Source organism: Macaca nemestrina, chromosome 13, assembly GCF_043159975.1.
Source record: "Macaca nemestrina isolate mMacNem1 chromosome 13, mMacNem.hap1, whole genome shotgun sequence".
Taxonomy (NCBI): Eukaryota; Metazoa; Chordata; class Mammalia; order Primates; family Cercopithecidae; genus Macaca; species Macaca nemestrina.
This window is the reverse complement of record NC_092137.1, coordinates 38,608,398-38,622,172: the sequence shown is the minus strand read 5'-3', so window position 1 is coordinate 38,622,172 and position 13,775 is coordinate 38,608,398. Positions and strand designations below refer to the sequence as shown.

Here is a 13,775-nt window from a genome sequence, read left to right as displayed (position 1 = left end):
AGAAAGAATTGGGATGGAGGATGAGATTTTATATGCAAGGATTAAAACATATTTAACTGGAGCAGGGACTTACGGGACAGGCAAGTCCCTTACATTGTCAGTAAAGGGCGCAGGTTACAAACGAGTTGTAACTGTTCAGACCTACGCGCGCCCGCGTGCAGCGCCTCCTGCCGACGCGCGCCTCGCAGCCTTCAGTCGACGCTGACAGCTGTTCTCCAACACCCAGCTAGGGGCGGGAGAGTCCGCCCACTTCTACCAGATTTTGAACACAAAACAGTGGAAAGACCACTTTCATGGCTCCAAGCCGTTTTCTCCCTTCATCGCCTGCAATTTTGGGGCTCTTCGAGGGGTATGTCTGCTGGGATTTTAGAGGTTTTCTTCCTCGTTCTCTTTTGAAGAGGTGACACAAAGCATTTAAATTAGCGGTAGGGCGGTTAACACCCGCAGCCCTGGCCTCCCTGCACTTCTCGTCGCTCGTCCGTGTTCGCTCCACGCCTAGCCTCGGGTAGGAGCCGCACAGCGCCAACGGTCGCGGGGTCGCAACGGCTCCCAGGCGGCGCGCGGCGGACGTTGCGCGCCGGGCCTCGCAGGACGGCAGCGAGTTCAGAAGGCGCGGGGAGGCAGGCGAGGCCGAGCCGCGGGCGGCTTTTGACGAACGGCCCTCACAGCCAATGGAAAACCCGGTCGACTTTCCCGCCCCTGCCAATAGGGAGCAGGACCCGGGCCGGGGGGGGGGGCGCTTCCCCCAGGCTGCGGTGGATTCGATCCTGAGCGACGGCCGCGAAGGCGGGGGCGGAGGCTCGGCCTGCGCAGCTGGGAGCGGCTTAGGGGAGGAGGGAAGACCGGAAGCCACGGTCGCGTCCCCATCCTTAGATTCGCTCCTCCGGGCAGGGAGCGGAGACTGAGGAGGAGGGAGAGGCTGGATGTTGGCTCGGTAATTGAGGGGAGCGGCCGCTCCGGAGCCTCTTCCCGGGGCGCCCCTCTCAGTCCGTCCGCGCTTCTCAGCCGCCCGTCTCCTGGCCGCGCAGTCCCCGCGGACGGCCGGGCCGCGGAGACCCTCGCAGAAGAGGCGCTGCCGGCGGCGAGGACTGGCCGGCGGCATCCGAGGCGCGCGTCCCACCGCCACCGCCACCCCCACCCTCCTGCCCGCCGGTCCCTCCGGCCGCCGCCATGTCCTCCTCCTCTTCCTCCCCCAGGGAGACGTACGAGGAGGACCGGGAGTACGAGAGCCAGGCCAAACGTCTCAAGACCGAGGAGGGGGAGATCGACTACTCGGCCGAGGAAGGCGAGAACCGCCGGGAAGCGACGCCTCGGGGCGGGGGCGATGGCGGAGGCGGTGGCCGGAGCTTCTCCCAACCGGTAACAAAGCGCGGCCCCCCTGTCCGCTGTGCCTGGCTGCTCCCCGGGAAGCAGGGCCGGTTGGCGCGGCCTCGGTGCGGGGCCTCCCGCTCGCTTTATTAGCCTTTTCCGCTGCGCCGACCCGGTTGGCGAAGCGCCCACTCTTCTCTTTGGGGCTTGTATTCTGGGCTCTACCTGTTTCCCGCATCCCGACTGCGAACCCGGCCCTGTCTTGGCCGCAGGCCCCACAGCGAGTCCACTGCCGAGCCCTGAACTTGGGGAGGGTCGCGGCGCGGCGGCGGCGGGGAGGCGTCGCTTCCGTTCTGGAGGGTTTCGCGGCTCGGAGAGCTCTTTGTTAGTTTAACTCCTCGGGCTCGGGGCCAGCGTCGGGACCACCGGTTGCCTTCAGCCCCTCTGCCCGCAGCATCTGCGCGCTGGTCACCATCCCGGGATGGTTGCGTCGGTTCCACCGGGGGCTCTCCGCCTCGAATCTATGGAGAGCCGTAATTAAATAACAGATTATGCCTTGGCGTTCACATGCTAGTTCCTTTGAATGTTTCATTTAAAAAATTTTTAAATTAAACTCTTTATAAGCATGGCGTGCATCCTTTGCTCTACCCAGTTTTGTGATGATTGCTCAGTGCACTTTTTACCTCTTCGGTTACAACACTTTAACAGAAGTGTTGGCAGCTGTTGGTACACCCCTACCTTCAAGTAAAACAAATCTTAAAATTACTAAAGTTTCTCTTTGGTAATTTATTCCACATTTGCCCCATGAAAGGATGAACTGAGCTAAGGGCTGCATTAAACGCACATTCCCAGAGCCTTCTCTTTCTCTTACCAGAAATGTTAGCGGGAGACAGAAGGAATGTGATCATTTTGTCCACAGCAAGTAGTTAGCTTCAGTTGGATGGAGACTTTAAGGAAACAAAGCGGAGCAAACGTTATTGCCCTTTTTTGGTGCACTTAAGCTGTTTTAATGACTTAGATGTTTTTAAAACATTTAACACGTGAATTGTGATTAATTCTGCAAACTTTAGCAGAATTACGAAATTGTACACATATATCCTACTATTAGGTTAAAAGGATTTTTACCTTACCTTTTAAAAACAAGACGCACATTAGAAGCCCTTTATAGCCGTTTGAGTTTTTAAATAAAAATAAAAAAGGCTGGTCAGTAGTCCCCAGCGTTACAGTTTCCAGTTACCAGGATGTGAGGGCGAACTTTGCAACACATTTAAAAAAGGAACTTTTTCTCTCAGTCTTACGGTGTTAGCTATTACTTTAGATTTTTGTGCCTAGCTGTTTGAAATATTCAAAATGTAACTTGGAAGTATGAATGAAGGAAATGCATTTTTTCTTAGGAAGTTTCAGTTCAAAGCCAACTCTTGTGGAAATTGGTAACAGGAATATAACTGATATTTAGATGTATTTGTTCAGTGTACCGCGTTGCTAGAAATCTTGCTTGAGTTTTTGTGTAGCATCATGAAATGTCTTCAAGCATTTTGGAAAAATACTTAAATCAGTTTATAAAAAAATTGTTTTTGAAGACAGATAAAGCATTAAATCAGTAGTATTATTTTGGATATTGGGAAGAAAATAACATAATTAATGTATCCAAAGCGAAGTGTATGGAGCGGTGGAAATGGCACTGAGTAGGGTTTGGGGATGGTCAAGAGCCTAGTCTTAGCATACTTTTTTTTTTTTTTTGAGAGGTTCTCTCTCCATGGTCCGCAGCTGGAGTGGAGTGCAGTGGCGCATGATCACGGCTCACTGCAGCCTTGATCTCCCTGGCTCAAGCAATCCTCCTTCCTCAGCCTCCCGGGTTGCTGGGACTGCAAGCCCGCATCACCACGCCGGGCCAATTTTTTTTTTTTTTTTTTTTTTTTTCTGTATTTTGTAGAGAAGGGGTTTCACCATGTTGCCAAAGCTAGTCTCTTAACTCTTGGGCTCAAGAGATCCACCTGACTTGGCCTCCCAAAGTGCTGGGATTACAGCCTGAGCCACAGCACCTGGCCTTAGCATACAATTAATGTGAGTCTGAGAAAGTCAGTTTACTACTCTGAGCTCTCTTAGTCTGTAAAATATGAAGGTTGAAACACATACCTTTTTTACCCGAAGCTGTAGTTAAGTGATTAACGTAATGCTAATGCTGCTTTTAAGTTACCCAGGCGGGAACTGACACAAGCAGATTGAGATATAACTTTTAATGTTTTGTTTATCTTACTACTGATATGTTTCTTAGGAAAGGGTGACTTGTTTTCATTTAACAGTAAAACCATTATTGTACTATGAAATCTAATGAAGCCTTGTTTATCTTGTTTTTAAATATTTTTCATGTAATTTTTTGATACTGTTCTGAAATCATGGCAACTATGGAAACCTATACATAATAAAATTCTATTATTAGGATAGGCATTCCCCGGAGAGAAGTTTACTGTCTTGTGCTTCTTCGTTCGGAGATTTGGTAATTCATTGTAACTGAAAAGGGTTTTGCACAACTTCAGTGGTCCTTCAGCCGAGAGAAGAAATACCTTTGTGGTCAGACTGTTAAAGTAAATGCAGATTAGGTACAATGATGGCATTCTTTTCAACTCTAGTTGGAAGTTTGTAAAGTGCAAAGTAAGCCTTTGAAGATTTACATTGTTTGGTTTTTTTATGATTAACCTTGAGTGCTTTGATAATATATTAACTAGATTTAAAGAGGAAAATGAATATTTAAGAAAAACATAGTGGTTCTACAAAGGCTCTTAACTTAAAAATTAATGGATAATTGTGAGTGATCATTATGTTGAACGTATAAAGAGAAATGAGAGAAAAGTTAGTACTTTAGATATGAGAAATAAAACACCCTTCAAATTTATGTCTTCTGGTACCTTTTTTAATAGAGCAAAAAACTCCTAGGGTTTTTCACATTCACTGAGCTGCATTGTTGAATAAAGCTTGATTATAGAGGTTCCTGCCACATATTGTACAGTTATTTTTCTCTTGTGGAGTAGTGTTCTTAAATTTAATAGGCATGACCTTCAAGATCGTATTAATAGTAAGTTTCTGTATCTTCTTACTTTTAAGAAGGCAGCTTGACTTAAAATATTAAGGCTTCACTTGGAAATATTAAGGCTTCACTTGGCAAAACCACTTGAGGAATTGGAATGGAGTGCTAATTTATTTTGGAGATTTTAAAGTTTTTCTTTTTTCTGCTAGTAAATAAATAGGCAAATCAGATATTAGGTGGTTTGTTTGCTGATGAAGTGAAAATTTGTTTCTCAACTTTTAATAAATAGATGTGAAAGATGGCAAAATGCCAAGATAAAATTGTAGCTCCTAGGATTTCGAAACAAAGAATTATACAGCACATAGAAAATCCAGTTTTAATTCAAGATACACTATTCTGTTATATTTGCACAATGTATATTACAGATGATAGCAATATTACTGTGATCTATTAGATGCATATGGGTTGGGAGATGGGATGAGGTCACTTAGCTCCCACAGGAGAAGTTTAGAAGACTGTAGTAACTACTTCCTGGAAATAAAATAGTTAAAGGATGTGTGCCCCAGAGGTAAGTGCCAGAGCCTGAAGCTTGCATAGCAGTAGTGTCTTGTGTCTCCTCCAGATAAGCTGTTCTAGTAGAATGAGGATTTTTAGGCCTAGTTTGGGGAAAGAAATGAAAAGTAGTAGGTTTTACCATCTTTTGGTTTTAGACTGTTTCTTCATGTTAGTACGTTAAGGTGAAAAGAGCTGTTCATAGAGCCAGTAGCACAATCAAGGCGAGTGTATTGGCTCTGTTAACAAGCTTTTTCACTTAACCTTCCTGGAACTCAGTGATCTCTAACCTCATTTAAAACATGATAATTGAGCTTCTACCATATATCAGGTGATGGGGCTATGATAGTGAAAAAATATTAGATATCTAAAAATCTGTGGTTCTACATCATGTGTTGCATTTTTTGTCTCCATGAAATTGAATCCAACTTTCAGGACTTACAGTCACAGCAACAACTTAGATGAGCTTAAGGAAAACAAAAAGGGAGCGGGGTAGAAGATTTATTGGCCTGTGTAACTGGGAAAGCCAAATTGTGACACTGGTTTTAGGAATGGCTGGATCCGGGGATTTAGATGATGTCATAGAGACTTGATTCTCTTTCCATGTTTCAGTTCTCCTTTTCTCTTGTGTAGTGGTAAAGCTAGGCTGACGTTCTTATAGCTAGCAGCTAAAGAGCATCCTGTCTTTCCCAGCCTGTATTTATCCCTTCTTATCAAGCATTTTTGATCTTCCCCTCTTCCCCCATCTAATTCATCACCAGGCCACCTCTGAGGTTGAGGAGGCATGACCGTGTGATTGAAAATACCCATGTATAATAATAATACGGAGTTGTTTTTATTGGGTTTTTTTGCATGTTTTTATTTTTAAGCAGAAGGGGTAAGGAGTTCTGGGTAGGCAAAACCAAATGATTCCTATTATATGAACAACAAAAAAAGGTTTTTTTTAAAAAGTTACTTCACTCATATGGCTATGATTTTACATCTTTGCTCTGTTATGTGATCAAATGTACTGAAAAACTTAGGATAGGAAAGTTAGTTTCCCCATATTTTAGATGTGCTTCTTTACAAAGAGGAAAAGACCAGGAGACGTAATTATTTAATTTAGTAAGGAAAAAATGTGATTAAACATTGTGTGGGTTAAAATGATATTTACAGCTGCCCATTAAAACTTTGTCCCTTGATCTATATGAAGTGTCCAGAGTAAGATAGGCAGGCGATGGTTTTATGTCTGGAGATACTGTACCCATTCTTGGGACTACACTGATAAATTTTAATGTATCCAGACAAAGCTTACCGGAATGGAGAAGGCACTACAAGTTGCATCATAAAAGGAGTGACAGAAGAACCTGGAGGATATTTCGCCTGAAGAGTAAACTTAGGTGTGACTTAATAAGTCATTACAAATATTGGTAATTGAAAGATTATGTAGAAGAGGGAAATGTAGATGAGGTAGGGTGTGCTAACTAATGTTTATTGAACCTTTTTTATACTGTACTGAGCTTTTCTTCTCTTCAGTAGAGTTTAGTCCTTAATCTTCAGTAGTCAAAATTAGCATTTAACGTTAGTATTTCTGTGAAGAGGGAGTAGTGAAAAAAAAAATTGTATTATTAAGAGTTTGTTCCTGAAATGGCCTTTGAAGGGGTGAGAATTTGAAATGTCTGTAAGTAGACAGGTCTAGAGCCTGTAGTAGAGACCAAATAATGCCACCATTATAGTTAACCCAATTGACCTAAAGAAGAGATTATGCAAGTTTGTAAAGTGAGTGTATGTTGCAAGCATGCCTTCGTTTTGTGGATACGCAGCTGGTCTGGTAAGCAATAGATATAGAAACGAGAGAGCCTAGGTAACTAAACATCTGAAATGGAAATAGCTTGGGCTCCTGTATGAGGAAGGATTAAAAGACTCCTTAAGCTGGAGAAGACGTGACCACAATATTAATATATTGATGGGGAGTAAAAACAAGACTGATCTGTTCATTAGTTTAGGAATCAGCTTCATAGTATGATGCTTAAAAGAGGTTATTTTAGAGTAGGTAAAATAATCTCTACAGGCTGGACGCCGTGGCTCACAGCTGTAATCCCAACACTTTGGGAGGCTGAGGTGGGTGGATCACTGGAGGCCAGGAGTTCAAGACTAGCCTGGCCAAAATGGTGAAACCCTGTCTCTGTTAAAACCACAAAAACTAGCCGGGTGTGGTGGTGCATGCTTGTGGTCCCAGCTAGTCGGGAGGCTGAGGCAGGAGAACTGCTTGAACCTGGGAGGCAGAGGTTGCAGTGAGACCTTGTGCCACTGCACTGCAGCCTGGGCCACAGAGTGAGATTCCGTCTCAAAAAAAAAAAAAAGAAAAGAAAAGACTCTACAAATGACACCAGATTTCTTGTCACCAGTATATAGTACAGGTAAAGAAAAGAAGTGATTTAAGAAGAGTATGAGTATTTTGGGGGAAAAAGAGGGGGAAAACGAAGCTCAGGAGAGGATGGTAGACAGATAGTTTGAAAAGATATATTTGATATATTGGTTTTATATTTGGAAATAACAATGGGTTTTTTTTGTTTTTGTTTTTAATAAAACACTACAGAAGGAATGAGAAAATTGTGTGTTAAAGAAAAGGGGACCTAATAAAAATAGAAGTATCAAGGTAGATAAACTTATGAATGGCAGATTCATTGAGTGGGAATAAGGGAAATACAAGGGGGTGAGGGGTATGTTTTCTGCCTTGAGGTTGAGACAATCATATCTTCCCCTAATTACCATACTGAGTATATTTAACATTGTCCAGCTTTTTTTTTTTGAGATGGAGTCTCGCTCTGTCGCCCAGGCTGGAGTGCATTGGCGCAAGGTCTCACTGCAAGCTCTGCCTCCCGGGTTCATGCCATTCTCCTGCCTCACCCTCCCAAGTCACTGGGACTACAGGTGCCTGCCACCATGCCCGGCTAATTTTTATATTTTTAGTAGAGATGGGGTTTCACCATGTTGGCCAGGCTGGTCTCAAACTCCTGACCTCAGGTGTTCTGCCTGCCTTGGCCTCCCGAAGTGCTGGGATTACAGGCGTGAGCCACTGTGCCCAGCCCACATCATCCAGCTTTTAATTGATGACTGTGGTTTCAGTTTATTCTACTTAGGAAATACAATTTAATAATAATATATTAAAATGAGATTTTTTTTTGAGAGATCTAAAAATCGATTGTATAATCCATTTCTTTGTAAGAAGAGCAATTTGAAAAATAGTTATATTTTTTAGCACTATACTCATGATAGTGGTTACCTATAATGGGAAAGGAAGGGGATAGTAAGAGCAGATGCGATCAATTTGTGTTTTTTTTTTTTTTTTTTAAGACAGGGTCTTGCTTGTCACCCAGGCTAGAGTGACACGATCTTGGCTCACTGCAACCTCCACCCCCTGGGTTCAAGCAGTCCTTCCACCTCAGCCTCCTGAGTAGCTGGGACTACAGGCGTACCCTACCACACCCAGCTAATTTTTTGTGTTTTTGCTAGAGACTGGGTTTTGCCATGTTGCCCAGGCTAGTCTCGAACTCCTGAGCCTCGAACTCCTGAGCTCGCCTCTGCCTCCCAGAGTGCTAGGATTGCAGGCGTGAGCCACTACACCTGGCCAATAATGTTTTATTTATTAAATTGGATGGTGGGTTCGTGGGTATTTCTTTTTTTTGAGACAGAGGCTCTGTTGCCCAGGCTGGAGTGCAATGGTGTGATCTTGGTTCACTGCAACCTTTGCATCCTGGGTTTAAGCAATTCTCCTGCCTCAGCTTCCCGAGTAGCTACAGACGTGCACCACCACTCCCAGCTCATTTTTGTATTTTTAGTAGAGATGGGGTTTCGCCATGTTGGCCAGGCTAATCTCAAACTCCTGACCTCAGGTGATCTGCCTGGGTTGGGCCTCCCAAAGTGCTGGGATTACAGGTGTGAGCCACTGTGCCTGGCCATGGGTATGTTTAATAAAGTTCTTCATACCTTTTTGTAGGCTTTAAATATTATAAAATAATTCTGCAACTTTTTATTACATAAAATGTTCAACTTACGTATACCCTTCACTTAGATTCAGCAGTTTTTAACTTTTTGCTGTGTGGGGTTTTATCTCTACATCTGCATATCTATATTTATATACATACTTTTTTCCCCTAAACTCTTTGAAAGTAAATTTCAAACATGATGACATTTCATGCCTAAATATCACAACATTCTTAAGAATAAGGATGTTCTTTTATATAACCATTACTATTTTCTTAAAGACTGTGATAATTAATTCTATTATGTGATAATTAATTCTATTATGTTAACCTAATATCCAGTCTGTATTCAGATTTCTTTAGTTGTCCCTAATATGTATGTGTCTGATAGTAGTTTTAACTATTGTATAATAAAGGCTCACATACAGCGTTTGTTTTTTTTTTGAGATGGAGCCTCACTCTGTTGCCCAGGCTGGAGTGCAGTGGCGCAGTCTCGGCTCACTGCAAGCTCCGCCCCCTGGGTTCATGCCATTCTCCTGCCTCAGCCTCCCGAGTAGCCGGTACTACAGGCGCCTGCCACCATACCCTGCTAATTTTTTTGTATTTTTAGTAGAGATGGGGTTTCACCGTGTTAGCCAGGGTGGTCTCGAACTCCTGACCTTGTGATCCATCCGGCTCAGCCTCCCATAGTGCTGGGATTACAGGCGCGAGCCACCGCGCCCCGCCATCATTTGGGTCTTTTTTTTTGAGACGGAATCTCACTCTGTCGCCTAGGCTGGAGGGCAGTGGCACAATCTCGGCTCACTGCAACCTCCGCCTCCTGGGTTCAAGCAGTTCTCTGCCTCAGCCTCCCGAGTAGCTGGAATTACAGGCATCCTCCACCATGCCAGAGATGGGGTTTCACCATCTTGGCCAGGCTGGTCTGGAACTCCTGACTTTGTGGTCCACCCGCCTCAGCCTCCCAAAGTGCTGGGATTACAGGTGTGAGCCACCATGCCTGGCCCAGCATTTGGTTGCTGTGTCTCTTAGTCTCCATATGGAATCTTCCCTCCACTGTTTTTTGATACTAACTTTTTGAAGAGTCCAGGCCAATACAGTTTTCTGTTTCCCTTTTATTTTACCTTTGTCACCTGATTTCTAAGAATGGACTGATATGATTCTCTTAATTATATCTTGCAGATTATTATTGTCTAATTATTTTGAGAGTAAAACTTGTTATTCTTTAAATACATGCTCCGTTTGGCAGGTAGGTATTATTTAAAGCTCTTCCTGCTTTATTCATTTCCAGTTATATTTAAGAATGTAATGATGATATGCACATTTGATTGTTCATTGTTAATGTTGCTTAAGAAAGTGTTGATTTTTTTTTTTTTTTTTTTTGAGACAGAGTCTCTGTCAGTGGTGTGATCTCGGCTCACTGCAAGCTCCGCCTCCTAGGTTCACACCATTCTCCTGCCTCAGCCTTCTGAGTAGCTGGGACTACAGGCGCCTGCAACCACGCTCGGCTAATTTTTTTGTATTTTTAGTAGAGATGGGTTTCACTTTGTTAGGCAGGATGATCTCGATCTCCTGACCTTGTGATCTACCCGCCTCGGCCTCCCAAAGTGCTGGGATGACAGGCATCAGCCACTGCGCCCAGCCAGAAAGTGTTGATTTACTTAGGGTATAGTCAGAATGATTCATTTCAAACTTAGTGGCATGTAAGGGATATCTGTTTAACCATAGGAAAGATGGGGCATCAGCAATTCAAATAAATTCCAAGGATTGAATTAGTATTGGCAAAGAACTGAGTTTATTTTTTGGATTTGACAGTAGCCTGAGTAGTTCTCTGGTTACTTCATATATTTAAATCAGTTCCTTTCTTTCAGCTGTGACATAAATTTTTACTGGCAGGGCACTCCATTTGTTATATTTTCCTAACAGTCTTTATAATAAAGAAAAATCGGTGAGTCATTTAAAATAGCCTTAATGAGATTTAATTTTCTTAAAACAATTGTTAAATTTTAATGGCAAAATAGTGCTTTCAGATTAGTCTGGTTATGGAGAAAAAAACTTTAAAATTTTTTTGTATAGACAAGGATGTACATGGTGGAAGTCATTTCTGAAGTTATGATGCAAGAGAAGTGCCTAATGGCATTTGTAAATACAGATCTTTGTCTTAATGGTACTTGAATAAGTAAATGAAAGCTATTTGCATTTTCAAAGTAATTTTTACAGATAACTACGTTTAAAAATAAAGTTTAAGACCATATTACATTTTGAAACATCCTGCCCTGCGTACTCGAAGATACACAATATTCCGTAGATGCCCAGGAGAGCTTGCATTTTTGAGTAGTTCTTGTTCATCCCCCTGCCTTGCAAAGATAGTACCCTTGTATGAATTTAAGTTGTCATGTGTTTAATTAATTTATGCTGCTAAGTGAGTATCTTCAAGTTATAGTGGGACTGGATAACCAATTAAACAAGAACAAAAGATGATACAAATCTACATTACAGGAAAGATAAGAATATTATCTTCATGTTGAGGAAAAATTTTTAATTGGAACTTTTTGTTCATTTGGACTAGTTGAGATTTTGATTTTATGGAGGTAAGACTGAAATGAGTATCAAATATGCTTCCAGTTGTAGCATGCCCTATGTATCTGCTAAATTTTCTTTCTGAGATTTTCTTGAAGTGGAAATGTTATTAAATAATATCTTTGTACTTCTTACTGAGATAGAATACTCCCTTTTTAGAGATTAAAAATTTTAAAACAAACGATTATTTTATTCTCATATCCTTTTGCTAGCTTGTGAATTGCAATTTGGTTTGGGATTTTAAAAATGTTTACTTTTTTAAGAGGTGGAGTCTTGCTCAGTCGCGCAGGCTGGAGTACAGTGGTATGATCTCGGCTCACTGCAACCTCCGCCTCCCGGGTTCACGCCATTCTCCTGCCTCAGCCTCCCAAGTAGCTGGGACTACAGGCGCATGCTGCCACGCCCAGCTAATTTTTTGCATTTTTAGTAGAGACGAAGTTTCACTGTGTTAGCCAGGATGGTCTCGATCTCCTGACCTCGTGATCCGCCCGCCTCGGCCTCCCAGAGTGCTGGGAAAAATGTTTACTTTTTAAGCAGATTTGAATTTACTAAAAGATGCAATTCAAGTTAGACTTAAAATTTTTTTTTCTTTTTTTAAGACGGAGTCTCACTTTGTCACCCAGGCTGGAGTGCAGTGGCTCAATCTCGGCTCACTGCAAACTCCACCTCCCAGATTGAAGCCATTCTTCTGCCTCAGCCTCCACGGTAGCTGGGACTACAGGCATGTGCCACCACTCCTGGCTAACTTTTGTATTTTTAGTAGAGATGGGGTTTCACCATGTTGGCCAGGCTGGTCTTGAACCTCTGACTTCAAGTGATCCGCCCACCTCGACCTCCCAAAGTGCAGGGATTACAGGCGTGAGCCACCGCGTTCAGCCTTAGACTTAAAAATTTTTAACTAGAAATTATTTTCTCTTGCTAGGAGGCAGGTGGAAGTCATCATAAAGTTTCTGTTTCACCCGTCGTCCATGTTCGAGGACTCTGTGAATCTGTGGTGGAAGCAGACCTTGTGGAAGCGCTGGAAAAATTTGGGACAATATGGTAAGGACGATAGGGACTTCATGTAGATTGAAAACAGTGTGGCAGAATAATCCTTGCTTGCTTGTTACAAGCCTTGATGTTTAGCATAGTAAATACTGTTTGTATATATAAACAAAGTAGGATCTATTGTTTGCCTATGACTGTATTTCTTTGGAACGTTTTAAGCCTGCTATTTTTAACCTTCCTGGGTGATGCATGGATGTATTTTTGTGGAGCTGTGATCACTTCTCACTCCCCAGCAAAGTTGTATAAAGAAATTATGTGCACTTTTCATCTGATTTTCAAATGGGTACATGAGTCCTGTTCAAACACTCTTTAAACCAGTGAGTTGATTACACGCTTCATCTTCAGAGTTTCGAGTAGTGATGCTTAAATATTGATTTTTTTCTTCTTGATTTTGGAATATTTAGGAATTGGCAACTAAAAGTAAATAGATTAAGGGTAGACATTATTTGTTTAGGTGCATATTTGTGTAAGTTCTTTTGTTTATGTGCATACTACTATGAGTTCTTTTTATTTTTTGAGACAGGGTCTCACTCTGTTGCCCAAGCTGGAGTGTAGTGGCACATTGATGGCTCACTGGAGCCTCCACCTCCTGAGCCCAGTTATCCTCCCATTTTATCCTCCCTAATGGCTAGTGCTACAGACACATGCCACTATGCCTGGGTAATTAAAAAAAAATATTTGTGGAGATGGGGGTCTCTTGACATTGCCCCAGCTGCTGTCGTGGACTCAAGCTGTCCTCCTACCTCAGCCTCCAAAAGTGCTGGGATTATAGGCTCTCTGAGTTCTTAATGCAAATCATGAGCAATATTTTATCCTAGTTTGTCTTCCTTTTGTGAGTTGTATTCACACAGGTTCCCCCTGTCTCTTCCCACAGCTGGTGTATGCTTAATAATATTAACTTAAGTGAAAACGTAATTAGAAAAGTGAATCTGCTGCCAAAAATAGACACTTAAAAATTCTAAATTATTTTTGGAGTATGCCCGGCTGTTGTTCTTTTCTTAGTATAATCTAGAGTTGATTTTATTATTTTTTTCTTGATGAATATGTTTAGAGCTTTTATTATAGCTACCGAAGACACAGATCAAGTTCAAGTATATAAATAGAAGAGAAATTTCAATGTATTTTCTCAGATACTTACTACTTCAATTTTATAAAAATTCATGGTTAAGTTTTTGAGTATTGAGAGGATAATGCATAGATAGTGACGTAGTGATCAGAGATGTCCAGCGGGAGGGTATCCAGCAGAAATGGATTATTTCTTCAAAGGAATAGTAGTATTAGGTGATACCTTCCATCATGGT

At 42.4% G+C, this 13,775-nt stretch overlaps 1 protein-coding gene across 3 annotated transcripts in view; it reads left to right on the top strand.

Annotated features, from left to right (window-relative positions):
* The first annotated feature begins 794 nt into the window (after positions 1–794).
* The window catches only part of LOC105464870 (heterogeneous nuclear ribonucleoprotein L like), a 40,791-nt gene continuing 27,810 nt past the window's right edge, over positions 795–13,775 (top strand). Inside the window, exons 1-3 of one of the 3 annotated variants that reach the window (XM_071076548.1) lie at positions 795–934; positions 1,197–1,359; positions 12,350–12,468. In XM_071076548.1, the coding sequence (XP_070932649.1) occupies positions 924–934; positions 1,197–1,359; positions 12,350–12,468 (293 nt within the window). In that variant the 5' untranslated portion in view covers positions 795–923. Of the gene's footprint in view, positions 935–1,066; positions 1,360–12,349; positions 12,469–13,775 lie in introns of those variants that run through there. The other 2 variants (XM_071076547.1, XM_024787703.2) reach the window with 2 other exon arrangements.